The sequence below is a fragment of the Mucor velutinosus genome, assembly GCF_035048745.1.
Source record: "Mucor velutinosus strain NIH1002 chromosome Unknown tig00000165, whole genome shotgun sequence".
Taxonomy (NCBI): domain Eukaryota; kingdom Fungi; phylum Mucoromycota; class Mucoromycetes; order Mucorales; family Mucoraceae; genus Mucor; species Mucor velutinosus.
The window spans coordinates 1,415,645-1,443,519 of NW_027041913.1; the positions used below are offsets into that span (position 1 = coordinate 1,415,645).

Sequence of the window (27,875 nt, forward strand, 5' to 3'; positions counted from 1 at the left end):
GATTGGCCATGTTTTCTGATTTCGAAACCTTACATATGATTTACATTCATGAGCAGCTGTGAGCGATTTGGCAGTGGGATGGGCTACAGGATGGTTTATTTAGATGAAATGATATGACTAGCATCATACATGATTGCAAACCAAGGATGGGGAAATTTGTCATAATATTCAATGTCAAATTTACCGTCCTTCATCCTGAATTTCTGTTCATCGGGAGGCATTGTATCTGCTTCTGCCATATGATTGCCTTGAGTAACTCCAATCATCTGGAGTTCTTGGAGACAAGTTTTCATCATGGCTCCCGCTTCTTTTGCCGTTTGTTTGTTGGATGACAGCGCCAATATAATGAGCACATCCATGGCATGGAACAAGTATTCACTTGCTGATATAAAGTAATTGCCTATACAAAAGTCAGTCAAAATTTAAGCTGATGGAAGAGATGTCGTATACTCACATGACGTCTGTTCAGTAATAGCAAGCCGATGAATAGCGCGTAACAGTAACTGACAGCTCTTCAATGCTCTGCTCAATGAATGCTCTTGTACCAATGATAGGATTTGCTGGCCTTGATCTGACAGTGCCTTCGGTCGCAGTAAGCAAGAATAAACGCTCATTTGAAGAATGTGAAAGTGAATGAAATTGATCAAGAGAACAGGGTCTTTGGTCTTGTCTATCGCATCAAAGCACATGGGTGCATTGTTCATGTCAGCACACAATCGGATATCTGGAGGGACATTTGTTGTGTATTCCTTGATCAGCTCCTCCATCACAAGAATAGACTCGAAACTAAAGGCGCACGATTTTCCCAATTGAAGACGATGAATATTCACCTAGAAAGTCATGTCAGATAACAAGCTGCTTTTGGGTAAAAGGATGTGTGTCCTACATACCAAAAAGTTCCTCACAAATGTGTGGTTGTGCAAGCGAATCAGCCAATTCTGCGAGCGTACAAAGCGCTTTGTACTTTCGGGCTCATCTGCGATATAGGTCCAAAGCGGGAAATGAAATCCTCTTTTATCGCTGGAACCACTTACAATGTAATCCAACAAACGACTCAATACTGCTGCAACTGTCAAATGGCGAGCCAACAGCACTTTATCTACATTTTCAATAGGTTCTTCCTCGGTATCTTGTTTGGAATAGGAGGGGTCTGGTACATTCGTTGCATCATCGACATCCGTAGGCACCCGTAAATCTGGATAAGCATTTCTCAATCCCACCAAAATCTGATAAGCCAAAGACACCATGCGACAGGCTTCGCCTATTTTGAGCGTAATGTGCATGTACTGCATCAGCAAGTTGATGCTCATTGCGGTCTCTAACTGCTTTTCAGGTATATCGAATTGATCCAAGATAATGTCTCTCGCTTTGGCATAGAAAAAGTCGCCCATGTTGCGTCTCTCTCTCGGCGTAAATGGCAGTGCCTGACAAGGAGTTGAACAAACGTAGGAGCATATGCTGAGTGTCACTGGATCTGTCAATGGATCGTGGATGGCAGCTCGTTTATCTCGATAGGATCTTTCGTGCACTAGTGGGCTGAATAGATTGTTGCATCGAAAGTAAGTGTCCACAAGCTGATCTATCAGCGGCTCCGGATCCAACAGTAGTGCGCTTGGAATCAACAAAGCAGAGGGTATAATGGATGGTGCGGATGTGATTGTCTTTGCCATGAGTGTGATGGTGAATGGTATAAGGCTGCCGTTGACTTCCTTTTGAAAGTTTAGCACAATGCCAGCATCTCTCCCTCGATAGCATGAATCATCGCTGCTGACTGACGACGCACTGTCATAGTTCAACGGTGATAGATAGGAGATGGATGTGTTAAACTGCAGTAGCTCACTAATGTTGCGAATGCCTGTCTCTATTTGAAACGTGCCATCTGCTATTCTGCACCTCCAATTCTGAAATACGCCTTGGATCATTGTGTTGGCGGATGCAGGATCGCTGCTGTTGTTGATGCGGCACATGCCTAATTGCTGTTCCATGTAGTTTATGGCTTTTTCCAGTTGCAACACTTGCTTTCCTAGTTTGATCATGTCCTGCGTTCTGTCAATGTCGGTCGACTCTTGCTGCTGATCTTGCTGCTTGGTAAGTGGTTGCTTACACATCTTGCCTAGCTTTTTGCATCTCAAGCACTCAGAGCTAACGCTGGGACGAACACATTTCCGACGATTTCTTCGACACTCTACATGAATGCATTACTGTCCAACTGCTCAACAAGTACAAAACATGGCATGATGTATGTGTGTGCGTGTGTGTGCGTGTGTGTACCTGTACATGGAATAATTCTAACATTCATTTGCTCTACGTCAAATTTAAAGCCAAGCAAGAAAAAAAGAAGAAAAAAAAAAAAAAAGAGCACAGCACATCCCACCACCCTTTTTATTAGCGTTTTGAAACGAATGGGGTAGCGTTGATTGGCTATCGAGCAACGCTTGCAAACCATTGATTTCATCTCCATGGTGTTCAACACAACACTTCCAACTGAGCAGGTCTGACTTCCAGTGAGGTTGGGTTTCTCACAAGCACAAGCAGCTTGAGCGATCGCTTTTGTCTATTATTTCGTTTCGTGTGAGTGTCGTCAAATCCACCATCGTTGAGTGCATTACACTTACGCTTCATCGATTTCTTTAAGCTTTTTCAAGCCAGCAACAGTGCATGCTCCGATACCAAATCCATAGCCAAGGGATAGAGAGAAATCTCCATTTGTAACGTAACCAATATGCTGAGATTTGGGGGGTATGTCGCAAGTGATCTACAATGTCCATATTAAGTTGGCATGTTACCAAAAAAAAAAGCCTTCATTTCATTTACCTGTTCCGCAGCATTGGCATTGACTTCCATCAGCTCCTTTAGCTTTCTCTTGCTCTTGACAAGTGGAGACTGGTGTCTGATATGAAACGTACACTTGTCGTAGTCTTGCTGGTTCTGCAGTATGTAAATCATGGCATGGGCAGCAGGCTTTCCTCTATCTACGTACTTGAGTCTGATCTTGACGAGCGTGTCATCCAAACTTAAATGGAGCACATCAATGCCAAGTTTTGTCAAAATTGCATCAGATCTAGCACAGGGAGGAGCCAAGAAACTGGACACAAATCGCTCTCCACAAATTAATGAATAATGAGGTCGCACAGCCAAGTTGTGCTCTGGCTCCACTTGCATGTGTTCTACAGTCGACAGTGTCTCAAAGGCGGATTCAAATGGATGCTCAATGCCACGCTTGCTGAAATTGACGCGTTTGCCAGGTGGTCTCTTGCTCCACACTTCTTCTGCTGCCTTTTTGGTCAATTGACGTTGCACTTCAAAAGCTCTTGTGCCCGGGTAATCGTGTGGAAAGCAAGGTACACCGCTTTCAAAATGCATGGCACGCACATCGTCGTATCCTGCAACACGAGCACCGGCAAACGTCAGTGATTTCCAAAAGGCGAGGCCGAATCCACGGGGGATGATGACTGTCCATCCCTCAATGAGTTCGTGCGAGGAGAGCGGTTTTTGTGCGATATCTAACGTGTTGAAGCAGGGCCCTCCACGCTGTATGAGGAGAACTGGGATCTGGCTGTCCTCTGCTGTGGGCTCTAGTTTGGTGCCTGGAATCAGGTTCTGCTCACGGCGTAAATTCAAGCCGTACTCAGGTATTTTCTTGTCAATCAATGATTTGCGAAGATCCTTGTCCCATATGGCTGTTTCTGCTGCATCTGCTGGCCAGTGTGTCAAAATATCCTGAACCTTGCGCTGTTCTGCTGGTGATATGTCATTGTTGCGAGGCGGCACTTTTTGAGGGAACCTATAACATGGATCAGCATTAGCCTATTGAGTCAGAGCGCACACACTTACTTTAAGCGAGGATCCTGAACAAGCAGACCAAGAACACTTCCAGGAGACAAGGAGCAAGATGAACGCAACTGACTCAAATCCTTCCATACTGCGTTTCCTCGAAGGTCTGTATCTGGCACAGGATCCAGAATTGCTTGCAACAGAGCAGTAGATCGAGGTCCAGTCAATTCGAATTTCAAAATTTCGTTTCGCAGGTCATTCAGCTCCACCTGGGCCGCATGTGTTTCCTTGATAGCGACTTTGATAAAGGCGAGTGCTTCGTGGATGGCAGATGGGTGGATCCACAGCCAAATGGTATCGTTTGTCTTTGGCTTCCACAAGAATGAAATGGGACAGATCAGCTTGGCAGGATATCCCATGTATTCGTACAAATGGGTGGTGCCAAGGCGGTTTCCCTTGATGAATCTACACGCCTGTGGTCAACAGCATGCACTTTGGATATATGATCTCATCCTAATTTACCTTTGACTGCCAACAGAGGGTGCTCCTTTATCAGTCAATGTATCCAACACTGCGATAATTTCGCTCTGATCGCCTTTCAATTCAATGCAAGCCATATAAGAGGCATCGTGAGCCACTGATAGACGAGTAAAGGACCGATAGGTGATGCGCACTGATTTGGTGTTGGGTCGAGATGCGATTCTGTAGCCCCAAATGTCCTTCATCTTCATTCTCTTTGCGTGCCACATGTGCGTCTCGAGCCATTTCTTGGACTCTATATCACAAAAGATGAGTATGTCTTGCGAGTCGCTTTGCAGATGAAATGCAATTACTTTGACGTCGAAGGAACTCTTCTACTGTATTTCTAGGTGTCTTGATCTTTTTCACTTTTTTGCGGATCAATTTGGAGTTGGGTGCAGAGCTGTAGGCCTAAGTTGAGATGGTGACATGTCAGTTGTTTCGCTTGCATTTTGGATGTCACATCATGCGTACTTCCTTTGCTGCCTTTGCTCTCAATCGAGCAGGCAATCTGTTGATATTATGACTCGCTGCACGGCGACGGAGACCACGAGGCAGCGACTGAAATGCGAGCTCGTTCAATGCGTAACTGCAAGGTGCTTGGATCAGACGTCAGCCATGTCACAGGGTACTGTAAGCCTTACCTTGCTTTCTTGATGGCCTGTTGCATGTCATTGATCTCCATGATACGAGCAAGCGCATATCGATTGGCTTCAATGGGCCCGCTCACTTTTGGTATATCATCAGCTAAATGCAGGCGCATCAGTCATTAATAATGCAGCTCATGTGTCAATTAGATATACCAAGCTTGTTGTCTAATTTATTATGCTTGCCGATTTCACGCACGGATCTGTTTCTCTCTATCGTCAAATGTCAATACAAGTCGTTCTTATTCAGGCCTCGTTTTGCTGTCAAATGCTCACCTCTTCGTTTCTGCTTTCCAGACGGGTTATTTGCTTCCAATGACATGTCTAATGAGTGTGATCAGACAGCAACAGGAGAGAAAAATAATTTATAAAGCAGTGACAAGACGAGAGCCTCGGCAACAGCCTTCAAGCTAATTTAAGCAGCAGCAGCAGCCACCAACATGAAGCTCGACATGCCCATTCATTGGCTTAAATCGGTGAAAGCGAGGTCTGCACCTTTCATGAAACTATTGGCTGAAACAAGGAAACTGTCTATTCTTGGCTCAACTATAAAAATAAACGAGGTATTGGGTTCATTTCCCCCTTCTTCCCTTGTTTTCTTGGTTTAGCACACATCACTCTTTTTGACCCACAAGACATGGCATTGATTCAATTCTTGTTCGTGATAGCCACCACAGCCATTGCATCGGTAAAAGCCTCAGCATTTACACTTTGCAGCAAAGCCTGAGACATTAATTCATTTGTGTAGCTCATTGGATTCTTGCTTTTTTGCTCGCCAAAACCAAGAGACAGAACCGAAAACGAAAAGTACTACAAAGATGCCACATCAAAAGGCAGGAAACTGCTGCCCAGCATATTCGATAAGCCCACTTTGAAGCTATCGTGTATCGTACCTGCATTTGATGAAACCAAGCGATTGCCTACCATGCTCAAGGAAACGGTCGAGTATTTAGAAGAGCAGAAAAAGAAGAATGCCACCTACACATACGAGATTATCATTGTCGATGATGGCAGTCGAGACAACACTGTGCAAGTAGCCATGGATTTCGCTGAGAAACGACCCAACGTGGATATTCGTATTCTTGCATTGGATAAAAACAGAGGTAAAGGCGGTGCTGTTACTCAGGTGGGTCTTTTGGAGAGAGAATGCAAGCAGCTGGTATATTAAAGCATGTGTCAAATATCAGGGCATGTTATCAGCGCGTGGTGAACTGTGCTTGATGGTGGATGCAGACGGTGCAACCCAATTCTCAGATCTTGGTAAGCTTGTGGAGGACATTAAGCAAATTGAAAAGGATGGCCAAGGTGTTGTTGTTGGATCCAGATCTCATCTCGTCACAACAGAGGCTGTTGTCAAGGTAAGCATGACAACTTGTATGGTTGCGATGGGAGTCTTATTCTCTCTCAGAGATCCTTTATTCGAAACTTTTTAATGCGTGGATTCCATACCTTGGTCTATGTGCTCGGTATTCGAGGCATTGAAGATACGCAATGTGGGTTCAAACTGTTCACTCGCAAATCAGCTCAAATCATATTCCCCAACATGCATGTGGAGAGATGGATTTTCGACATTGAGTGTCTCATGATTGCTCAACTTGAAAAGATGCCAATTTCAGAAGTTCAGGTTACATGGCACGAAATCGATGGCTCCAAAGTGAACCTAATGATGGATTCCATGCAGATGGCTATTGATCTACTACTTATTAGACTTAATTATATTTTGGGCTTCTGGTCTGTTAAAAAATCGCATTAAAGAACGTGTAACATAAACACTAAAAGCTGGTGGGCGCGCAGCCGTGTTAAAATGTCATGCCTGCGCGCGTACTTCAAACTCGTCTTTCTTTCTCCTCTCTTTTGGATTATCTTTTCTACGCAAAATGAGTGTCATCAGTGCTATTGATAAGCATTCAGTGCATAAGATTTGTTCAGGGCAAGTTGTGCTTGATATAGCCACTGCTGTAAAAGAGCTGGTTGAGAACAGTATTGATGCGGGAGCTACCTCAGTAGGTAAGCATAAGCCCCTGTCACTCAACCGTGCACACACTCTGTCTAATACGCAGCATGTGTCAGACGTCAATTTTGTAGATAGCGGCATTGGAGGCATCGAAGTAGTGGATAATGGCTGTGGCATTGATCCTTTGAATTATGAATCACTTGGTAAGGCATCCAAGATAAAGCTTTTGTTCTGTGGCTGACCTGCTTGTTTGTGCTAGCACTGAAGCATTATACATCAAAGATCAGCAACTTTGAGGATTTGGAAAAGGTCATGACATTTGGTTTTCGAGGAGAAGCATTGAGTTCACTTTGCGCACTGTCTCATCTAACCGTAGTTACAGCAACAAAGACACAAGCACCAATGGGCGTCAAATTAGAGTACGATTCAGCTGGATCTCTGAAATCAAAGGCGCCTCAATCAAGAACAGCAGGCACTACACTTCAGCTGACGGATTTATTTCACTCTCTGCCTGTGCGTCGACAAGAATTCAAACGAAACATCAAGCGAGAATTCGGTAAAGCGTTGATCATCCTGCAAGCCTATTCCATTATATCCACCAATGTCAAGATCACCGTCTCCAATCAAACAGGCACGAAGCCTAGCATCAAAATCATGTCTACCAGCAAGAACCAGAAAATGAGTGACAATATCACCAACATTTTTGGATCTAAATTGACGTCGCAAATCATCCCTTTCAATGTGGATCTGGGATCTGCGCTGGAAGGAGGGTCTGTGGAAGGATTCATATCAAAACCGGAGTGGGGATTAGGCAGAAGCACCTCAGATCGACAGTATTTCTATGTAAACGGCAGACCTTGTGTGCTTCCTAAGGTAAGGATTTCTTTAGCATGCTTATACAACAAGACTATATGCTCATTGTACGTGTCTAATAGGTTGCAAAAGCCATCAACGATGTCTACCGTATTTTCATCACCAACCAATACCCCGTTGTCGTTGCCAACCTCAAGTTGCCTACAGACACCTACGATGTCAATGTGAGTCCTGACAAGAGAACCATCTATCTTCATGAAGAAAATAAGATTTCCGATGTACTGCAAGAACAATTGAAAGAGCAGTTGGAGCCGAGTCGATCTATATTTAACGTCAACTCGCTCATGTCGCGTAAGGAGCCAGCAGAAGAACCCTTGCCGCTAAAGCCTGATGCTCGAGCAAATATATCCACATCTACCCCATCTGCAGCTCCCTTGCCGCAGCCATCGCCTCGGGTTGTCAGTTTGAGTTCATTTGCTAGAGGTGCAACCAAAATAACGCCGTCAAATAGTAGTAATAGTAGTAGTAGTAAAAGATCAATGTCATCAGTCATCTCAAGTTCCTTGATGAATTACGTGAGCAAGAAGCCCAGAGTAGATGTAGCAGCAGGTGGAGATGACATAGCGATAGCAGTGAGTGGTCAAGATACGAGCATGTTGGTGGATGCCTCCAGCAGTGCAGCGTCCGAAGCAACAGAAATGGAGGTGGATGAATTAGACGAATCGAGTGAGGAGGCTGATACTGATGCTGAGCCTTCCAAGATTTCGAAATCAAGTGGCCAAGAACCTGATCAATTCGACAGTACAACAGAAGAGTCTGTACCAGGCACCGACTTGAGGGAATATGTGCCTACCGTAAGCAACGTCTCCTCTTTCAAGGGATTATGGAGAACGGTAGGACGCACAAAGACTGTAAAATCCATTGATTTAGCTGCTTTGCGCAAATCACAACCAGCCATCATCACACCCAATGAAGCATATGCCTCTCAGTCAGTACAGACATCAGTGCAAGTATTACAGAATGCAAGTGTCAAGAACACGGACGACAATGAAAAGGCCACAAAAGCATTGAGCCGTGTGATTAGTAAACCTGATTTCGCTCGAATGGAAGTGCTGGGTCAATTTAATCTCGGGTTCATGATTACTGCGCTAGACGACCAGGATTTGTACATTATTGATCAGCACGCTTCAGACGAAAAGTATAATTTTGAGACACTGCAGCAAACAACGCATATCAAAGGTCAACGACTGATAAGGCAAGTAAGATGGCACAGTTGAGTGTGTTTTTTTTTCTTACTTCTTTCATGTTAAACTTGCTGCTACTAGCTCGCCCATTCTGGATTTGACGGCAGCAGAAGAACTCATTGTGATGGATAATCTGGACATTTTTAAGGCAAATGGCTTCGATGTTGAAATTCTCCCCGATAATCCACCTACCACCAGGATACGTGTCATTTCGCAGCCTGTCAGCAAAAACACCATGTTTGATAAGCGAGATTTCAGCGAGCTCATCCATCTTATCACAGAGCATCCGGGAGAGATGGTAAGATGTAGTCGAAACAGAGCCATGTTTGCATCAAGAGCGTGCCATAAAGCAGCACGCATAGGTGATAGTTTGAGCAAGAATCAAATGACAAAGGTAGGGCGCGGCGAGAAGGAGAGCATTTGGATCATGTCCATTGACCCTTGGTGTGAATTAGATTGTGAGACACATGGGCGAAATTGATCAACCTTGGGTAAGTGTCCTTATTTGAATGAATATATATATATATACGGCCATGTATTAAGGACTTGTAGAATTGCCCTCATGGTCGACCAACCATGCGCCATTTGTTCAATATTTCTCAGTTCAAACAAGAGTACAAAGCAAATGCCTCCAATCGAGCATTGCAATTTTCAGGCACGCTTTTTCATACAAAATAAAAATCAGTATTTTTATTGCTGTTGTTTCCAGAAGACACTGTTATCCTTTAAATGTTGATACGCAGACAACGGCACATTCAATGCGGCATGGATAGGCTCAATGCCAGGCTCTTTCATGAGAGACAAAACAGCGACGCCCATGTAAGAATGTAGTAAATCAGGATAGGACTCTGGGTCTTTGCCGAATCCGCCCATCTTGGGCTGGCATTTGGATTGAAAGTCTCTGAGCGCTTCGTGGTTCACAAGGTCAAATGAGTCCAAGATATCCAAAGATGCACCCACCCAAAATCCGTAGCAAACGTCTTCTAATTTGTTGGGTCTGCCCTGAAATCCCTTGATCTGGCGAAACAGACACCATTTCACTAGCTCCTCTCTATTGATAATACCCTCTTCCAATTTATCCATCAATGCTAATGCTGCAATGCCACAAAATGTTGATCCGCCGTGTGCCTCTTGGTCAGGACACTGCGCTACACCGTATTCAAATGACTTGGAGTGGTGTTATTTACTTCATACGTCCCTGCAGAACAGCGTGCTTACCTGAAGTTGCTTGATATGTTGTACTGTTACCTCTTTATTGATGCCAGACCAGTCATTCAACATGTAGGATATAGAGCAAGCACAGAAAATAAATCGAACATCTCTTTCCAAACTTCCAAACGTGGGTGCAATGCTGTGAAGAGGGTGGATGAGCTGTCTAGTTGCACATTGACCTCTGATGAAACCCCTACCTTCCGTCTTCTTGCTGTAATAAGCTCAACGTTCTCACAATGGCTTTTCTATTCACGCGCGAAAGATCATCGCCCAAAATCAGCAAATTCAACAATGCAGTGTAGGTGTTGGCAATATGGCTCGAATCATAATGTTGAAATTGGCAAGTTTGCTACAAATAAAGCGCATGAGCAGTGTTGTTTTTGTGCCTTTCGACACGTATCTCTTACAGCATGAGGGTCAAACTTCCTTCCAGACCAAGAAGAGCCTCTAAATCCACACAACGCTTCATTAGCATCTGGCTCTTGACCTGTTGGTAACACTTGTTGTGCATAGATCCATTCAATCCAGTCCTGCTTATTCTCTTTTGACACGCAATGATCCAGTTCTCCTAACAAACTCAAAGCTCCCAGACAAAAGAAGGCAAGTGTCACTCTTTGTTTAGAGGTGTGGGGTGAGTCTTTTGTGTACAGATGTTGAAGGGAATCAAGCTATTCTACCTGTTGGTTTCTGTTTGGGTATATGGAGTAGGCAGCATGCACAAATTGGATTTAAAGTATTTTACGAGCTTCTCTTTGGAGAATTGAGGCTGTTGTGCTGTATTTCCATCCAATGTTGCTGGAGCGGTACTCATGATGGGGGTGTTGAAAAGACAAGACAAGAGTGAAAAGGAAATGCAATTTCGCGGAGTTGGCTCGGTGTAAATGAAGCAAAAAGGTTCCCTTTGATGATACGATGCCCATCTCCATCCAATCTTATCGCTTTGTATATTGCTATTATCCATCAGGGATCATAAAAAGTACCACAAAGCATTTGATCTATTGCAGCATGCTTATTTCGAGTCAGAGTTTAAGCATGTATTTAGTATCGATTCAATGAAGCAGGTCCATATGGATCACGTCCCCGTTGATTACATAAACCATGACATTGTCAGCGCGGCACTTATCAAGGCCAAAGGGTATAGAGAGATGTGACCTATGAGCTTGACAAAAAATGATCAAAGAGGGCCAAGTTAGTAGTATAACTCAGGACCCCAAGGGACTAGAGAAGAACATTGCGGCAAGGGTCATGGCTTAACCAGTTTTGCTTGCGAGCTTTCAGGTAAGATGGGTACTGTTGACTGGGAGAAAGGAAGGAAGGGATGAAAGAGCATTGATTAATCTGCACTACAGAATTGTTTTAGAGTCGAAAGAGTGCATGCCGTTGGAGCATTATCAGCTACAAGGCAATGACAGAGTGCTTTCAGAAAAACGTATCATTGATCTTTGGCTTCTTCTCTTCCTGTTAGAATGTAGATCAAGCGGCTCTTGGTCGATCTAAATGAACTCGATTCCAATGTAGCCGTCTGAGCCAATCAACTCAAAAACGTATGCAAGCACACTTATTTCGGTGTTTAAGCATGTGGCAGCACTAGCAACAGCAGGCAAAAGAGACACTACAAAATCACAAATGTGCCTCTCTCTCTCTCTCTTTTTCTGCCTCCTTCTTTTTTGCCTTCTTCCTCCCCCCCCTTATATAATGTCTCTGTTACCAAACGAGCTGATACAACACATTATCAGTTTAACAGAGCAAGCTTATTTGACACCTTATTTATTTGTGTGCAAATACACATTTCATTTAGCACGACAACGAGCGTATAAAAAAGTCATCTTTCCCGACAAGAACATTGACGAGACACACGTTATTTCATTCTGTGAGCTCTACGGCCTTTCCATTACCACCATGAAACTACCACAAGCACGCTATTTTTCAGACGCTGTGTACGATCTGATACTAACGCTCTGCCCGAAACTGGAATTCATACAGAGCAACATATACCCAAAGCAATTGGCGCAATGTATACCCAAGATGCGTCATGCTACATGTGTCATGGCAACAGACATACCAGAGCATCTGCTGCTAGACGAAGATCTGGCAATAGTCAGCTCAGCCTTCAAGACAACCACCTTCTTTCCATGTTGTGCCTCCTTCTTCATTTTCCCCAGTGAATTGGTGCCTGAAAAGAATCCAACGTTGACACAAATCTCGCATTATTTCCATCATCCCGGTGCGCTCAGCAATGCCATTTTGCCTACATTTGGTTCTGATCTACTAGCATTGACATTAAACCCTTACGACGTACTGACTTCATCTGTCGCTCGACTGATTGTGTCAAAATGTCCTAAATTACGGTATTTAGTAGTGCCAGCAGTAAAAGCAGAGGGATTATGGATGCTACTAAGGTGGTGTCACACGTTAGCAGCCATTGTGGTGGGAAGCGACTCGGTGTCATTCGATGACGGCGAGGATGAAGAGCAAGATCAAATAGACAATGAATTTCAGCATGAATTAGGGGTAACATCAGGAGAACCAGCACAGCCGTTTGAACACCACCATTCCAATCGCAGTCGACGTATTCTGACCGCAATCGAGAATGAACGAGCCGTAGAGACAGTGCAGCACCATAAGCGAGTGTGGTGTGTTCATTTTCACACAGATGAAAACGAGGACAGTACTATTAGAAGATTTTCATGGCACATTGGCATCATACCTAAAATTTAAGGGATGGTAGCCATACTCATTTAGTGAGACTTCTCCTCTGCATATAAATATTCATTCGCCTCTTGTTCTTTCCCACTTCTTTTTTCTTTTTCCTTTCATTCACTCCCTCGGTATCAAAAGATTCACATTAACCAACATTTTCAAATAAATTATTGCATGTTACCATGGCAACATTATGCTTTGTATCTCAATATCTCTCAAGGTAGGCTCAACAGACAGACAGGTTTTACATGGTCTTGTGTATTGATGGCTCGTGTGACATTACACACGTTAGCATAATCCATTCTCCACCACAACAATGTCAGTCATTGCAAGACATTTACAGCACTGCAAAGTACTTGTGGCATGAGCAAAGATACAGCGAGGCATATCGTATATTCCACGCATTGGGTGAGCAGCAGCAATACAAAACCTCAACTTGTGCGTGGTATCAGATCCAATGCCTACTCGCTTTGAATCATTGGCATCAGGCAGTGCTTGTTTGCTTGGATCAGGCAAAGAACTCTGCCTCTGACCAGTGGTATCTTATGGCAGCCGATATCTACATGAACCGATGCGATTATACGCTGGCTTGGGAAACACTGAACCGAGCACCCGACACTGCCAGTATCCTGGATGCTAAAAGACTAGCATATGAAGGAATCCAGCATGCCAGTTGTGTTCGCCGTAACGATATTCTGGATAAACTACCTTATGATGTGGCCATCCAAGTTTTCTTGTGCCTGGATCTACCCTCATTGGTGAGGTGTACTCGTGTATCGAAACGCTGGAGGCAGTATCTAGTATACAGTCCACAACTTTGGAATGAACTGGAGTTTTCAAAACAGGCTGCAAATCTTCCAATTTCAACTATCAATGCTTACTTGAGTCGCTTGGGAAAAATGCCTTTGACCAAATTGGTAATTGGACACCAACAGTCTGACGGTGATGGTATTCTCATGGCATTAGCTCAGAGACAATGTTACCGGCTAAAGACGCTGAGTATGTAATACGGATCCCTTTATGCACCAGCCATGTATCTCACCTGTCCTCATTTAGTTATATCAGACATGATTTGCACACCTGCACTGTTCTTTAATGCATTGGAATACATTGGATCGACATTAGACAAATTGCATTGGGGTGGAGTTTCATTGCGCTTAAATGATATCATCGATACGCTGCCTCAAATGTGCCCTCAACTCAAACATCTTACAGTGCAAGATTGCTTTACCTCGCTTCATGATGCTCGACTGCATAACGGAGCTGCATACCGCTTAGAATACTTTGGTGATAGATTTCCTACCACATTTACAAAGATCATTGAAGACCTCAGCCTGCTACCGCACATTGAATCATTGGAGCTAACTGGAATTCATGGTTTGACAGCAAGTTATTTAGCAAGCATTGTGGTTCGCTGCCCAGACATGAGGAAACTTGTGCTGAACCGGTGCCTCGTCAATATCATCCCTGTATTCAACATCTTGCAAGTATGCTGTCCGAAATTGCAGCACCTTGAATACGAAAGAAACAGGTATTGTCAGCAATTTGACCAATATCAAGCCGCACCCAGCAGACAACCAAATGAAAAGATACACGGCCCTTTGTTTTATAAGTCTTACTATCCCTGGAAGCATGTTAAAATTCATTTGACACACATGCTCACAGACAGTGCCATCAAACACTTTTTGCATGGATCAGCATCCTCACTGGAGACGTTGGATTTACGGGGCAATACCCTTATCTCGGATCAAGGGCTCCTAAGCAACATGCCGATGAAGAACCTGAAGAGTCTTTTTCTCAGGGAGTGCTACAGCTTGACCTCGAAAGGTGTTAGCACTCTATTATCGCAGAGCCCACTGCTAGAGCACGTCAATCTGTCACATCTAGTCATCATCAATGATGCTGTCTTGCGCCAATTGGCAAGCTGTCAAAAGCTGCAAACACTCGATCTGTCATATGCCAATTTGACCGTTTCCGAGGAAACATTTCGATACTTTATCGATCAACGCCTGCACACGCTTAAATCACTTGCACTGGATGCCACCAACATTTCAAAAGAGTTACTATGCTATTCTATGATGAAACTAAAAAGCGGTACAGTTTGATATATGCTTATACCCTCTACACTCTATAATACACATCTGCATTAACATTTAATACTGTATTGCCATCTCCCATAATCGCATCACATCACATCACATCACATCAATAAAAGCGTTCGTGTTTCTTAAAATCTTACTATGATCTACCTGTTCGACTTGGAGTAAATAAAACTGATTTGCATGATCCCTGTGGTGGTTTTGCCCTGTGACTCAGTGATACATTCTGCCCTTTCTTGACTTTCATAGTCGCTTAGTGACACCTTGTCATTTGGCAAAAAGATGGCGGTATACAAACCGCGAAAGTGTAACAAAGAGTAGAAATTTTCTTTTTCACTTGCAGCCCCTCTCTTCTTTCCTCGTATAACACCTTTCTATCTGAAATTTAGACAGATAATCTCTTGCAAAACAAGACAGCCAGAACGTACTATTTGAATCATTCGTTCGACAAGCATCCATCACATTTCGCAACATCCAGCCAAGCAACGCATCCAGCAACACACCTCTTTTTTGTCTAGCAAGCAACAATGGCATATCAACAAGGTAAAGTGATAAAAGTAAAGGCCATTCGTTGTATGCAAGCTAAATCAAGAGTGAATGATAGCTATATTCAAAGACCAAGAGTTCAAAACACGCATTTTGCTGTCTCTTCAGTCCAGCCTACCAAATGAAATCGATTGGGCCTTCAATACACTGATCAAATTTTCCTATGCATCTGAAAACTTTTCCCTTGATTTCATTCCTACGTTGATCGACCTGTTGCTGAACTTCACCATCGATTTCTTTCAGCAGCAAATTGAAGCAGACCAAACCACTGCCGACGTCTTTTGCAGCAAGGCACAACAAGAGAGTTACGAGCGCGTACTGCAAGTATTCCACATTTTGCGCAACTTTAGCTTCTTAGAAATGAACATTCGTCGATTAGCAACACACGAACGTCTCTTGTTTTTACTCATGAAAGGCATCGCATTGCCTCCTAATTCTCAGTACGGTGAATTGAGCAGACACTGTCTGGACATTTTGGAAAACATTGCACCTCAAGTGTCGCTTGGCAGCCGTGAGGATCCTTACTTGACAACTATGATTCACCTCTTATTCACCAACGATCGTGCCTACATTTTGGGCGCTATCCGTGCTTTGACTCGTGTCGCTGTAACAGAAACAAATGAACGTGTGCTGGGATATGCAGATGCCGATGTGATTCAGCGTATGGCTCAGTTTTTGATGATAGATGACGAGGAATTAGCAGCTGCAACTTTGGAATATCTCTACCAGTACTCTAGTTTACGTGGAAACTTCTCTGCTCAACTCATCAGAGGCTATCCTGGCAACTTGGTGGGCTTGCTGACTGGGTTCTTATCCTACAAGTCCTCTTTGGCACCTCCATCAACGTCCGCCATTGGAACCCTTCATGGTATACCAGCAGCACAAATGATCAAGGTACCTGAACCCGCAGCCTCCCAGAAACCAACAATTCCAGATTTAACCAACTACCAATATTTGGATGAGCCTTATCGCTGTCTTGGATGGTAAAGGACATTGCTGTCTTGATTCAACTGGATGTGGACTCATTCTTGCTTTTTATTCATAGGCTGAAGGATCAGCTGTTGAGCGGATCAGAGACAGACAAAATTACTTTGAAAGACATATTCACTGAATACCAAAAGTTATTCGGCACAGAGAAGCCATTGGGGCTAAAGGAGTTTTATACAGTGCTCAAGATTGCATTTCCTCAACCACCCTCAGTGGAAGAATCGTTCAATGGGCCCGAACCAGTCAATACAGTGCTTTCCAACGTGAAATTATCACCCACCAGACGAAGAGATGGTAAAATTGATGGTCAATAGTGTTGAGTACTGAGATAACTGAAGGTTTTTTTTTTTTTGATAGGACCCATTTGTCATTGGAATGAGTGCAATCAAAGCTTTGATAGTCCTGTAGAGCTACACAAACACATCATTCAAACACATTTAGAAGACCAAACAGAATGTCATTGGATGAAATGTACAAGAGCACTTGATGATAAACAACATGCCATCCAACATATGCGAACACACTTTGCCAGCAAAGCCAAGAAGCCACTTCCCACAAAGCAAACATTCACAGTAGCAAAGATCCCCATTGATGACTCAGAAGTCTCTGGTATTCCATTAACCTCTGCGTTACTGCTGAGAAACCTAGCAAGAAACAAACAACACCACACCTTTTATCTGCCTTACGAAAGTGAATTAACCTTGTTGGCAATTCAAAGACCCAAAGTATCCAAGTACATTTTAACAGTTTTAGGTGAATTACAAGCCAACTAGCTTGTGCATGGCCTATCTATTTAACCATCTAAAAAAAGCCTGAATTACTACAATTAATTACAATAAACTACCTGATCTTACCAAACATTTCCAACGGCTAGAGTAGTTCAGCAAGAACAATGATGAGTCTGCGCATCAATTTTGATGGCTGATTTGATCTTATCACAGTGACATCCAGAAGCATGAACTGTTTTCAACACATCATTTCAGAAAAGCTATAGATTTCCCTCCGGCTCTGCAAATGAGGTCAGCATTAGCACTATTTCCCATGTTGTGGTTTCAATCAATGTTTAAAATGTCTCTTGCAAAATGTCAAACCAAATCAAATACATTGCACAGGTTTCACAAAATAAAACAATTCTTGATAATTTCCCGAAATCAATATTTACGTTCATATTTATATTTTCCTCTCATGTGTTTCTTTCTCTTCTTTGACTGATAACTCTTCAACAAGATGCAAAAAAAAAAAAAAAGCAAAAATGCGCGGTCGGGGAATCGAACCCCGGCCCTTCGCGTGGCAGGCGAAGATTATACCACTTAACCAACCGCGCTTTGACGATTTTGTCGTCTTGATAGATAAATCCAATGGTAGGAGTTAACAAATAACTTAGAGTGTAACTAATAGATTGAGATTATGTTTGAAGATACCGTTTATTGATTGCATTTACAACTTATATTCATACTATTTCTACTATCGATAATTACTTAATCAATGGAACTTTCGAGTAGATATAGTACTTGATATAGCAACTGATAATCAGATCAATGCTTGCTATCAGTTTCCAGAACCTTCGAGTATACGCTGGCGCCTTTTAGTCGCTTTCTTCAAATTTGGCTTAAACCTAAATTTAGACACGACATCATTCCCCCCCGAGATTGTTGATCGACTCTGATCAACTTGATCGACAGAGCCAGAAGTACCAGAGAAACTAGAAGTACAAGATACAGCCTGATTACTAGAATTGAGACCCATTTCTTCACGCCAAGCAGCACGAGACACAGTGGGGTTGTACCAAGGAGTATCAATGGATTCAGCCTTAACACCTTTTAAACGGTCAAAATGTACCCAAGACGAGTAAGGTTCACCACCAATCGTAACCAACTTGTAGACATGGCTTTCCGAGTTTTTATCAACGACAATGAAGGGACCCATCCAATTGTATTCAAGACCGTATTTCTGTTCGTTTCTAAGCAGGACATGATCACCAACTTCAAATTCAAGCTTCTCAATAGCCGCATCCCAACGTTCTTTGTCGGATTCAGAGACCATTTTCATACGATGAGCAGAAGCAGCACGGACTTGACCAAGACTTTCCAATTCACGAGCAGTATGTTCAGCCACAGTTCTAGGATCATTTGCTATCAACTTATCGAAATAAGGACGAGTATAATCCCCAGGAAGCAGTGGTTCACGACCATATACCAAATAAAAAGGAGAATAACCAGTAGAGCGATGATGACGAACCCGAGCAGCAAAGAGAGCCGTGTCAACAAATTTATCCCACATAAAAATAGCACCGTTAACGTATTTTCTTAACATAGCCTTGAGAATACCATTGAGACGTTCGCATTTACCATTAGTTCTAGGGTGGAAAGCAGAAGTAAACTTGTGATTAACCTTGACTCTATGCATGTAGAGTTTCACCACGTTTGACATAAAATTAGCACCACGATCTGTCAAGATTTCCTGGGGGCATCCAAAACGCATCACGATTTCCTCATAGATGAAATCAGCAACGGCTTCTGCTGTGGCTTCCGGTACCGCACGAGCAATAGGCCAATTCGTAGTGTAATCAACCGCAGTAAGAAGCCATCTGTTACCTTGAGCTGTCAGAGGTAACTCACCAACAAAATCCAAGTGCCAGCGACCAAAAGCGGGAGGAATATCCAGAGAAACCATTGGAGCATGATGCTTATTTTTACCAGAACTAGAAGCCAACTGACATTCCTTACAAGTAGATAACCAGCCTTGAATATCAGATCGCATCTTGGGCCACCACCAGCGTTTGCGCATAAGTTCAAACACAGTACTTTGACCAGCATGACCAAACCCTTCATGGAATCTGTTCACCAAGGTAGCACGGTTTGAGAATGGACAGAACCTTGCTTCAAACTCTCGTTCACCAATTTTCACCTTGCGATAAACCTTCTCATTTTTGATGACAAACCTGTGAGTGTTGGACTCGCGTAGAGATTTCACCGAATCGGGAACTAACTCCTGTTTGGTTAAATAGAAAGTTGGCCAATCCGACGGATGTACCATTATATTTGACTCGACAGAGTACAAATAACGAGGTTCCATACTAGTATTAGCGGCCACACAGTCAGCACCATCACGACGGGAAAGAGCATCCGGGACTTCATTGATTTTGCCAGGTTTGTACAATATTTTAGGAGCGTAAGTCTCGATTTCTGATAACCAACGGACCAAACGAGCTGTAGGTTTAGATTGCGATCTTAGATACTGTAACGGATTATGATCAGTATATACCACGTAGTCAGCACCATCAATGAAGCATCGCCAGACCCGCAAAGCATGCAAAACACCAAGAAGTTCCCTCTCTTGCGCAGGGTAGTTACGTTCAGCCATAGAAAATTTCTTAGATTCGAATGCCAAAGGATGTAAAACGCCTTGGTCATCTTTTTGCAAAAGTACCGCACCACAACCAAAGTCAGAGCTATCTGTCTCAATGATATATGGTTTAGTCACATCAGGAGGTTGTAGACAGGGAGCATGAGTCAATAAGAATTTCAATCGATCAAAAGCTTTTTGACACTCCTGACTCCAGACAATGCCACGACGTTTAGAACCAGTACCCTTAGTAAGTTCAGTTAGAGGGGCTGCCACAGACGAGAATTGACGGATGAACCTTCGGTAATGGGAAGCCAAACCAACAAATTGACGAACCTCTTGCACATTAGTGGGAACAGGCCAATCCTTGATCGCTTTAACCTTTGAATCAGAAGGCAGAATGCCTTTTGCCGAAACCTTCATGCCTAAGAACTCCACTTCACGCTGATTGAACTTACATTTCTTTGGGTTGGCATACAACTTGAACTGCCTAAATCTTTCCAAAACTAGACGAATGTGTTCCAGATGCGATTCAGCAGTTGGAGAATACACCAAAATGTCATCTAGGTAGAGCTGGACGAATCGATCAATGTAGCCAAAAAGACACTTGTTCATCATATTTTGAAACACCGACGGAGAATTTCGGAGTCCGAAAGGAAGCACAAGCCATTCAAAAGCACCATAGCGTGTAACAAAACAAGTTTTAGGGACGTCTGCGCTAGATAGCCTAATTTGGTGGTAGCCGCTAGTCAGATCGAATTGCGCAAAGTATTTAGCCCCGCCGAGGCGTTCCAAACACTCATCTATACGAGGTAAGGGGTGTTGAGCTTTTTAGTGCATAAAGAATTGATAATTCTGAAATCAATGCACATTCGAAGCTCGCCAGACTTTTTACGCACAAACAGAACAGGAGCACCCCAAGGAGACGAACTAGGTTGGATGAAGCCTTTGTCCAACAATTTCTTTAGTTGACGTTGTAGTTCATCCAATTCTAAAGGACTCATCTTGAAAGGATGTTTGCATACAGGTTCAGCATCGCCAGTCTCGATAACATGTTCGATACCACGATCAGGAGGTAAACCAGGAGGTAGTTTTTCCGTGAAAACATCCTTGTACTCATCCAACAGTTTAGAGATATCCTTTCCGAGATTATCACTAGTATCCACCATGTTGTGCCAGTCACCAGACTCTTTGACATGTACCAAAAACAATTCATCAATCTTGTTTTTTCGCAAAGAACGCTGCATTTGTCTTTTGGACATGACATACACCAAATCTTGCGCATTAGATACCAGATTTACCGGAGACAAGACAGCCATACCAATACCATGAGGGCCAGGAATAGACCAAGAGTTATTAGACCAATTGGGAATAGGTTTATACTGTTTGAACCATTGTTGACCAAGAATAAGATCAAATTTAGTATCAAACACATAAGCCTGTATACGTTGACCAACACCATTGGCCGAGACCGAAAATTCCACCTTTTCCTTGATAACAGATACTTGTCCATTAGCCGTTTCCACTTCGTGTTTAGAATGTAATGATGTGATCTTCATTGTTGTAGGATTAACTAATGTAGGACTAATGTAGTTTGAGCTAGCACCAGTATCCAACAGTACCTTGATAGGCTTGAGGCAATCACGAGTTCCATCATTAGAACAGAGGTCAAAAGAGTACAACGGCAAATCAGTAGTAGCTTTATTGTTCTTTTCCAAATTAAACAAATAATTGCTGTCAGCCTTTAGATCATCCGTCTCGTGATCGCTATCGAGATCTAACAGATCAACACCATCATTACCAGTCTTGGGAACAGTATCTCCTACCTTGATACTGTTGAGGGATCTTTTATTAGAGCGTGCCTGATCTCCCCCCTCGTCAGACACGCTTACTCTTTTAAATGCTTATTAAAAGAGCCACCAAATCGTTTTCCACCGCCGCGGCCATTATTGCGAGGACTGGGACATTCACCTTGCATGTGTCCCCAACCTTGGCAGTTGTAACATTTAATGTTGGTATTGTTTCTGGGTTTGTTACCAGCATTAAAGTTACGTCGACCGCCAGGAACACCATTAATAGCATTGACTAGTTCACGGATTGCATCCAAATCCATCGATTCATACTGAGGTTGCGGTACATTCGGCCTAATAGGTTGAACTACCTCGTCTTCACCAGCACCTTCAATGGCAAGAGCCAAACGCTGAGCTTCCTCCAGCGATTTGGGAAAATGAGATCGCACAGCATGACGAAGAGGTTGTTTTAGTCCTCTCACAAACTTGTCTTGAGCTACACCAGGCGTCATATCCGGGATCTGTAATAGTAGACGTCTGAATGCGTTGATATAACTCGTAACATTCGAGACTTGAACCAGATTAGCCATACCATCGCGCGCCTTGGCAATGGCATCGATTGGTATGAATTCATTACGTAATGCCGTCTTGAACGTTTCCCAATCTTGTGGTGTATGCTCACTATCAAAGGCACTCATCTGTGAGTACCACAATTGAGCATCATTTCGCAACAGAGAAAGTCCAACCAAAAGCTTTTCTTGGGTGTTTTCAATCTTTACCAAGGAGAAATACAACTCCAAAGAGTAAATCCATGCGTTTAGAACAATAGCGTCTCTTTCACCATTAAAAACATCGGGTTCACGGACCTTGCGAACGTAACCAGAGTTGTTACCAACAATATTTGCACTTGACATAGTAATATCTTCGTTCATAGACTTGTAGAGAACCAGAGAAAATCAGAGAGAACCAGAGAAACTTGTAGAGAAACCAATAACGAACGTCAAGAGAGCCTTGAAAAATAACCTTGAGAGATAACCTTTAGAATAACCTTGAGAAATAACTTTGTAACTTGAATTTGTTTTTTGTCCTGCTGCTACCAGTTGTCGTCTTGATAGATAGATCCAATGGTAGGAGTTAACAAATAACTTAGAGTGTAACTAATAGATTGAGATTATGTTTGAAGATACCGTTTATTGATTGCATTTACAACTTATATTTATATTATTTCTACTATCGATAATTACTTAATCAATGGAACTTTCGAGTAGATATAGTACTTGATATAGCAACTGATAATCAGATCAATGCCTGCTATCAGTTTCCAGAACCTTCTTCTTCGAGTATACGCTGGCGCCTTTTAGTCGCTTTCTTCAAATCTGGCTTAAACCTAAATTTAGACACGACAATTTTGTCAGATGCTAATACGTAGAGGTAGTATATGCAATCTGAGATCTGATCGAGATATAAATGGAAGTAGATATAGAGAGTGTGCAGGAAGATGTTATAGCCTTTTAGTTGAATGGATAAAAAGGTGTTTTATTAATATTAGATTTGAACATTGATTTTATCCAATATAGTTTGTGTAATGTTGTGCGCTATCCAGGTTAATCGCTGTTTAATGTTCCTGGTAGCTGGCGCTCTAGGTTTAAACCTGCGCTTCTTATTCTTGTTTGTGTTTAGTCTGTCAATGATATCCTGCAGATCTAAATCACTGTCAGAATACCCTTCAACCCTAACAATTTGTCGTCTTGATAAGTAGACTCAATGGTAGGAGTTAACAAATAACTTAGAGCGTAACTAATAGATTTGAGATTATGTTCGAAGATACTGTTTATTGATTGCATTTACAACTTATATTTATACTATTTCTACGATCGATAGTTACTTAATCAATAGAACTTTCGAGTAGATATAATACTTGATATAGCAACTGATAATCAGATCAATGTCTGCTGCTATCAATTTCCCAGAACCTTCGAGTATGTGCTGGCGCCTTTGAGTCGCTTTCTTCAAATTTGGCTTAAACCTAAATTTAGGCACGACAGATTTTGTTGGCGTTGAAGGGTATTCTGACAGTGATTTAGATCTGCAGAATATCATTGACAGGTTAAACACAAACAAGAATAAGAAGCGCAGGTTTAAACCTAGAGCGCCAGCTACCAGGAATATCAAACAGCGATTAACCTGGATAGCACACAACATTACACAAACTATATTGGATAAAACCAATATCCAAATCTAATAGTAATAAAGACACCTTTTTATCCATTCAATTAAAAGGCTATAACATCTTTCTGCATACTCTTCATACCTACTTCCTTATTGTAATGAAATAGCCACCCAAACGCCACTTAATTGAAAACCAAAGTTCATCAAATAGTACTCATTCAAATTCATGCTATTTGGATCTATTAATGAAAGCGCTCAAATGTACATCAAAAAGCCATTTAAAAATACTAAAGTAAAGATGCATGCTTATATCGCACATCGTGTGAATGAATCACTCCTGATCACAGTGTATTCAATCACACCCATGATGGTCGTAATAAGTGATGGTATCTTTATCCAAATAGAATCAAATCAATAACAAGCATATTCAGATATGACAACTATGCCCTGCTGCCATAGTTGCACAATATCCCAGATAAAGGATTCCATACTTCAATAACAAACATCACACTTTAAACCATCAAGGTTACATTAAATCATGCTATGACGATAGCTCACCCAAGCCCATCAAGGTTACTCAAATCGACCCTTATGGCCAGTGCTCTTGCATTGATTACCACTTTAAATCAAACATCAACAACATTTGCCAGATATCGCAATAGCAGCACCTATTGCTCTCTATCATCACTAATCCTACAAGCCAGATGCAAATGTATAAATACTCTTCTTTTTTTTTACTCAATTCCAGGATCTTCAGTTCATTTTACACACAAATAAAATACAGTTGATTTCTATTGTATTTTACCTTTGCTTTATTTTTTTTTGTGAAATCCATTAAACCCGATTTCACTGCACTTATATATCTCGAACAGATTTCAGATTGCATATACTATCTCTATATATAAGCATTTGACAATTTTTGTCATTGTGAAAATATGATTCAGTTATTTGTGGTGTGCTTAGCTATTGTTGGTGAATAGTTATAGCTATAGCAATGTATTAGATAGTAGTATATAGTCATAGATATAAATTGAGTAATGTCAATAGTAGGGTCGCGTGTAGTTAGGTGACTAGAAGATTGCAAATATATTGTCCATCTCTTGAATTGCTATAATAAACAGCTTTCCTTTCAACTTTTATGTATTTGGCACCTTAATATATACAGGGAAAGTTCACTGAGACAGAACCCCATTTCTAAATGGTTATACTTGGAAATGACATTTTATGAAGCAACATAACATATTGCTGTGAGCGGTAATGTCCGCCTTAAGCTTCTTGAATTGCTTCTTACTAAACTTAAGATCAAGTCAGTGAGGTTAGCAAGAAAGTGAGCAAACAAGCAAACAAGGGCGTAACGTATAAATATCCATCTTATATATTATCAATAAAGGAGTGCTTTTTAATCCCCTTAGTTTATTTTTCTATTTGGTTTTTTTATTCTGTGCACCAGAGAAGTAGTATTTGTAATAAGAGCTACTTGATGTGTCGGAATAGTTCATAATTGAATAAGCGTAATCCTATAAAGAGCACAGGTAAATTTTATCCCGTTACCGCGCCCTCTCAACAAATGGTGGAAAAGCTGGGCGTGCTCACAGACAAGAATACCATCAACTCGCAGTTGAGCACAGAACACAGAAAATAAATAGGTAAAGCCTAGCAAACATGACAATCGAAGAGTCTGGCACTGACCAGTCTGATGCCCCTCTGTCTACCTCTTCTTCGGATACTTCTTCTGTCTTCGCAGAAATGTCAATTCCAAATCAACAAGTTGTCGTTGTCACAGGTGAAAGCAATGTGAAACCTGCTCCCAAATTCCATGGCTCTGGATTCTCAGTGGAGGAGGATCCCCTTCAATTCCTGGAAGATTTCAAAGAGGCAGCTTCTTGGAATAACTAGACGAATGGTATTAGACTGAAGGAGCTATTTAGGCGATGTTTGCAAGGTTTTGCTCGTGGATGGTTTGACGCTGAAGTTAAGAGTCAGGCTGCTGGTTATAAAACAGGAAGCTTTCCTTTTGATTCTGAAGACAGATGTCAGGAATCCGTTGTATCCAAGTTCAAGGCTAGATTTGTTACTCCCTTCTGGTTTGCTAGGTATGAGGATCTATACGACAAGAGACGCCAAGGCATTTCAGAAAGCTCGGCGCAGTATATTCTATGCAAGACTCGACGGCATTATATCACAAGGCAAATGCTAAGGGAACATTGGAAACGTCTAAAAAGGAAACAGTCCAGAATCTCCGAAAAGGGAGATTGCCACATCTTCAAAGGAAGTGTTTCAAATTAGAATTTAGTCCTTACACGCCAAAAGCCCATTAAGAGCTGAACACGATTGAGAAGTTGCCGACCCTGTTAGAATGGGTAGAATCTTCTCAAGACCTTACTCCTGTCGCAGCTCCCACGTCTCTGGCCACTCCTGCAAAGGCCGTTGCTGTGGTAAACACTGTCCAAGGAAACCCTGGCCTGCATCTTTTTGATTTATCAATCTATTTGCAGATAGCGAAACAGCAAAGATAGAATGTTCGGATATTTGATCGGCTTGATCAAAAATGGATGATCTTACATCTCGGATTAAGTTGGATTGGAATATATGTAATAGGCTATATAACATTAAATGAATTAAAGCCATATTAATAAATGTTATCCACTTGATTCTCTCTACAATCATCATTATCGCATTTACATTCACAGTAACACAGATATGACAACAGACCAAATCAAGTGTAACTGATATCAACAATGTAAAAATAAGAAGGAAAGATAAGTTGTTTATTTTCAATGTCTTGGATGGGCTATTTATATTATATTTAGAAAGTTGGAAAGGATAGAATTTGTTTAGATTGGCACTGATATATATTGTTTGTGGTTGTAAATATCTTTTAGAGGGATGGAATGTGTAGGGTGGTGAATTGAAATAAGAGGAATGTTGAATTGCGGCTAGTCTTGGATTATGGTGTACTGAAAGTGCATGCTTCTATTGTAGGGTGAGGAGGTGAATCCAAATTGCGAGCTGTCAACAAGACTCGTCCATCAACTTGACCATGATTACCTCCTCAAACCTATCAATAGAAGCAATACTTTCAGTAACCGACATGACTCAAGACTAACCTTCAGTAACAGGAAATAAAAAGCTATTTTTTTTACCGTGTCAATAGATAATAAGTTGTCCAACAGCTCTGTATATTTGGAGTCAAACGCTTTTGAAAAACTTGAAAACGAACTACGTGTTAGATAATATATAAATCCGTTTGAATCCATTTTCAACCACGTTCAAGTAGCAAATAATCGAATAACTCCTTCTGATATTTTATTCGGCAACAGCTCCTCATCTCCATTTCTGTGACGACTACATACCATATACAGCATAGAGATACTACATAACACACTGAATCCAACCAGTTATACTTTCCCCCAAATCAATTCCGTATAAACACATCCTCTATTATTATATTAGTTGCATAGACATATTAACTTCTGCGAATGGAAGGACTCAGCCCATAAGTTAACAGACACTGGAAATGCTATCTTTAGGCGGGAGAATATACATACTTTAAATTGGAAAAATTATTAATCTTGAATAAAGCAAGCTACAGTTGTCTAGTCTTGACAACAAGGTTTTTCAACATGTCAGGTATCCATTGATAACTTAAAACCAGCAAGTTAATATGGCCCTTTTCGCACGCTCCGATTTTAAAAACGTTTTCCCAAATTCATAGATACGAGGTATACACATGCGGAAGCTTAACGGAGATTCAATTTCTATTGTTCTGAATGATGATCCATGGGATTCTGAAATCTATTGACCTTAAAATTACGCGTTTCTTGATAGTAACCACCCCTTCAAACTTATATGAAACTTGTAGAGAATTGCAAGAAGAATACATTGGGTATTTATTTCAAGTCTCTAATGTATATTGTTCACTTGATATTTAATGAGATACATTTTGCCATTTTTTTACTGTTTTCTAAGAATTAATCAGTATCTGTCATCAAAACATTCTATTAAGCATTACTAAACATTGTAAACCAAAAAATTTCCTATCGAATGAGCTATTGCTTGAAGCTCTGGCATAATTC

General features: G+C 41.8%; 11 protein-coding genes and 1 non-coding gene across 12 annotated transcripts; 6 read left to right on the top strand and 6 right to left on the bottom strand.

Annotated features, from left to right (window-relative positions):
• Positions 1-95: 95 nt before the first annotated feature.
• ATC70_003413 (DNA topoisomerase) lies at positions 96-2,108 on the bottom strand (the record flags this gene model as incomplete). The annotated part of the gene is made up of 3 exons (XM_064822774.1): positions 96-400; positions 455-830; positions 891-2,108. The coding sequence occupies 3 exons, from the start codon at positions 2,106-2,108 to the stop codon at positions 96-98; spliced, it is 1,899 nt and encodes a 632-aa protein (XP_064679374.1).
• A 358-nt stretch (positions 2,109-2,466) lies between these two features.
• On the bottom strand, positions 2,467-5,262 carry ATC70_003414 (DNA topoisomerase; the record flags this gene model as incomplete). Its single annotated transcript, XM_064822775.1, has 10 exons — positions 2,467-2,554; positions 2,616-2,755; positions 2,815-3,784; positions 3,835-4,239; positions 4,297-4,549; positions 4,608-4,704; positions 4,768-4,882; positions 4,938-5,040; positions 5,097-5,153; positions 5,217-5,262. The coding sequence occupies 10 exons, from the start codon at positions 5,260-5,262 to the stop codon at positions 2,467-2,469; spliced, it is 2,274 nt and encodes a 757-aa protein (XP_064679375.1).
• Positions 5,263-5,577: 315 nt separating this feature from the next.
• Positions 5,578-6,693, top strand: ATC70_003415 (MFS domain-containing protein; the record flags this gene model as incomplete). Its single annotated transcript, XM_064822776.1, has 4 exons — positions 5,578-5,628; positions 5,689-6,066; positions 6,128-6,298; positions 6,349-6,693. 4 exons carry the CDS (start codon positions 5,578-5,580, stop codon positions 6,691-6,693), a joined length of 945 nt encoding a protein of 314 aa, XP_064679376.1.
• Positions 6,694-6,817: 124 nt separating this feature from the next.
• ATC70_003416 (MFS domain-containing protein) lies at positions 6,818-9,629 on the top strand (the record flags this gene model as incomplete). Its single annotated transcript, XM_064822777.1, has 7 exons — positions 6,818-6,947; positions 7,011-7,097; positions 7,154-7,767; positions 7,830-8,962; positions 9,033-9,345; positions 9,407-9,442; positions 9,504-9,629. 7 exons carry the CDS (start codon positions 6,818-6,820, stop codon positions 9,627-9,629), a joined length of 2,439 nt encoding a protein of 812 aa, XP_064679377.1.
• A 12-nt stretch (positions 9,630-9,641) lies between these two features.
• ATC70_003417 (uncharacterized protein) lies at positions 9,642-10,974 on the bottom strand (the record flags this gene model as incomplete). The annotated part of the gene is made up of 5 exons (XM_064822778.1): positions 9,642-10,118; positions 10,170-10,302; positions 10,361-10,512; positions 10,571-10,775; positions 10,841-10,974. The coding sequence occupies 5 exons, from the start codon at positions 10,972-10,974 to the stop codon at positions 9,642-9,644; spliced, it is 1,101 nt and encodes a 366-aa protein (XP_064679378.1).
• An 884-nt stretch (positions 10,975-11,858) lies between these two features.
• SNU13 (RNA binding protein snu13) lies at positions 11,859-12,881 on the top strand (the record flags this gene model as incomplete). Its single annotated transcript, XM_064822779.1, has 1 exon — positions 11,859-12,881. The coding sequence occupies one exon, from the start codon at positions 11,859-11,861 to the stop codon at positions 12,879-12,881; it is 1,023 nt and encodes a 340-aa protein (XP_064679379.1).
• Positions 12,882-13,045: 164 nt separating this feature from the next.
• ATC70_003419 (uncharacterized protein) lies at positions 13,046-14,968 on the top strand (the record flags this gene model as incomplete). Its single annotated transcript, XM_064822780.1, has 3 exons — positions 13,046-13,083; positions 13,156-13,862; positions 13,920-14,968. The coding sequence occupies 3 exons, from the start codon at positions 13,046-13,048 to the stop codon at positions 14,966-14,968; spliced, it is 1,794 nt and encodes a 597-aa protein (XP_064679380.1).
• Positions 14,969-15,489: 521 nt separating this feature from the next.
• Positions 15,490-17,268, top strand: ATC70_003420 (uncharacterized protein; the record flags this gene model as incomplete). The annotated part of the gene is made up of 4 exons (XM_064822781.1): positions 15,490-15,505; positions 15,567-16,491; positions 16,554-16,789; positions 16,853-17,268. The coding sequence occupies 4 exons, from the start codon at positions 15,490-15,492 to the stop codon at positions 17,266-17,268; spliced, it is 1,593 nt and encodes a 530-aa protein (XP_064679381.1).
• A 480-nt stretch (positions 17,269-17,748) lies between these two features.
• Positions 17,749-17,819, bottom strand: ATC70_003421. The gene has a single exon. It is a non-coding gene; the product is annotated as a tRNA-Gly (tRNA).
• Positions 17,820-18,043: 224 nt separating this feature from the next.
• Positions 18,044-20,458, bottom strand: HLJ1_1 (Chaperone protein dnaJ; the record flags this gene model as incomplete). Its single annotated transcript, XM_064822782.1, has 1 exon — positions 18,044-20,458. The coding sequence occupies one exon, from the start codon at positions 20,456-20,458 to the stop codon at positions 18,044-18,046; it is 2,415 nt and encodes an 804-aa protein (XP_064679382.1).
• Positions 20,459-20,643: 185 nt separating this feature from the next.
• ATC70_003423 (uncharacterized protein) lies at positions 20,644-22,562 on the bottom strand (the record flags this gene model as incomplete). Its single annotated transcript, XM_064822783.1, has 2 exons — positions 20,644-21,673; positions 21,733-22,562. The coding sequence occupies 2 exons, from the start codon at positions 22,560-22,562 to the stop codon at positions 20,644-20,646; spliced, it is 1,860 nt and encodes a 619-aa protein (XP_064679383.1).
• Positions 22,563-25,461: 2,899 nt separating this feature from the next.
• RPS6_1 (40S ribosomal protein S6) lies at positions 25,462-25,695 on the top strand (the record flags this gene model as incomplete). Its single annotated transcript, XM_064822784.1, has 1 exon — positions 25,462-25,695. The coding sequence occupies one exon, from the start codon at positions 25,462-25,464 to the stop codon at positions 25,693-25,695; it is 234 nt and encodes a 77-aa protein (XP_064679384.1).
• Between the last annotated feature and the right edge of the window lie 2,180 nt (positions 25,696-27,875).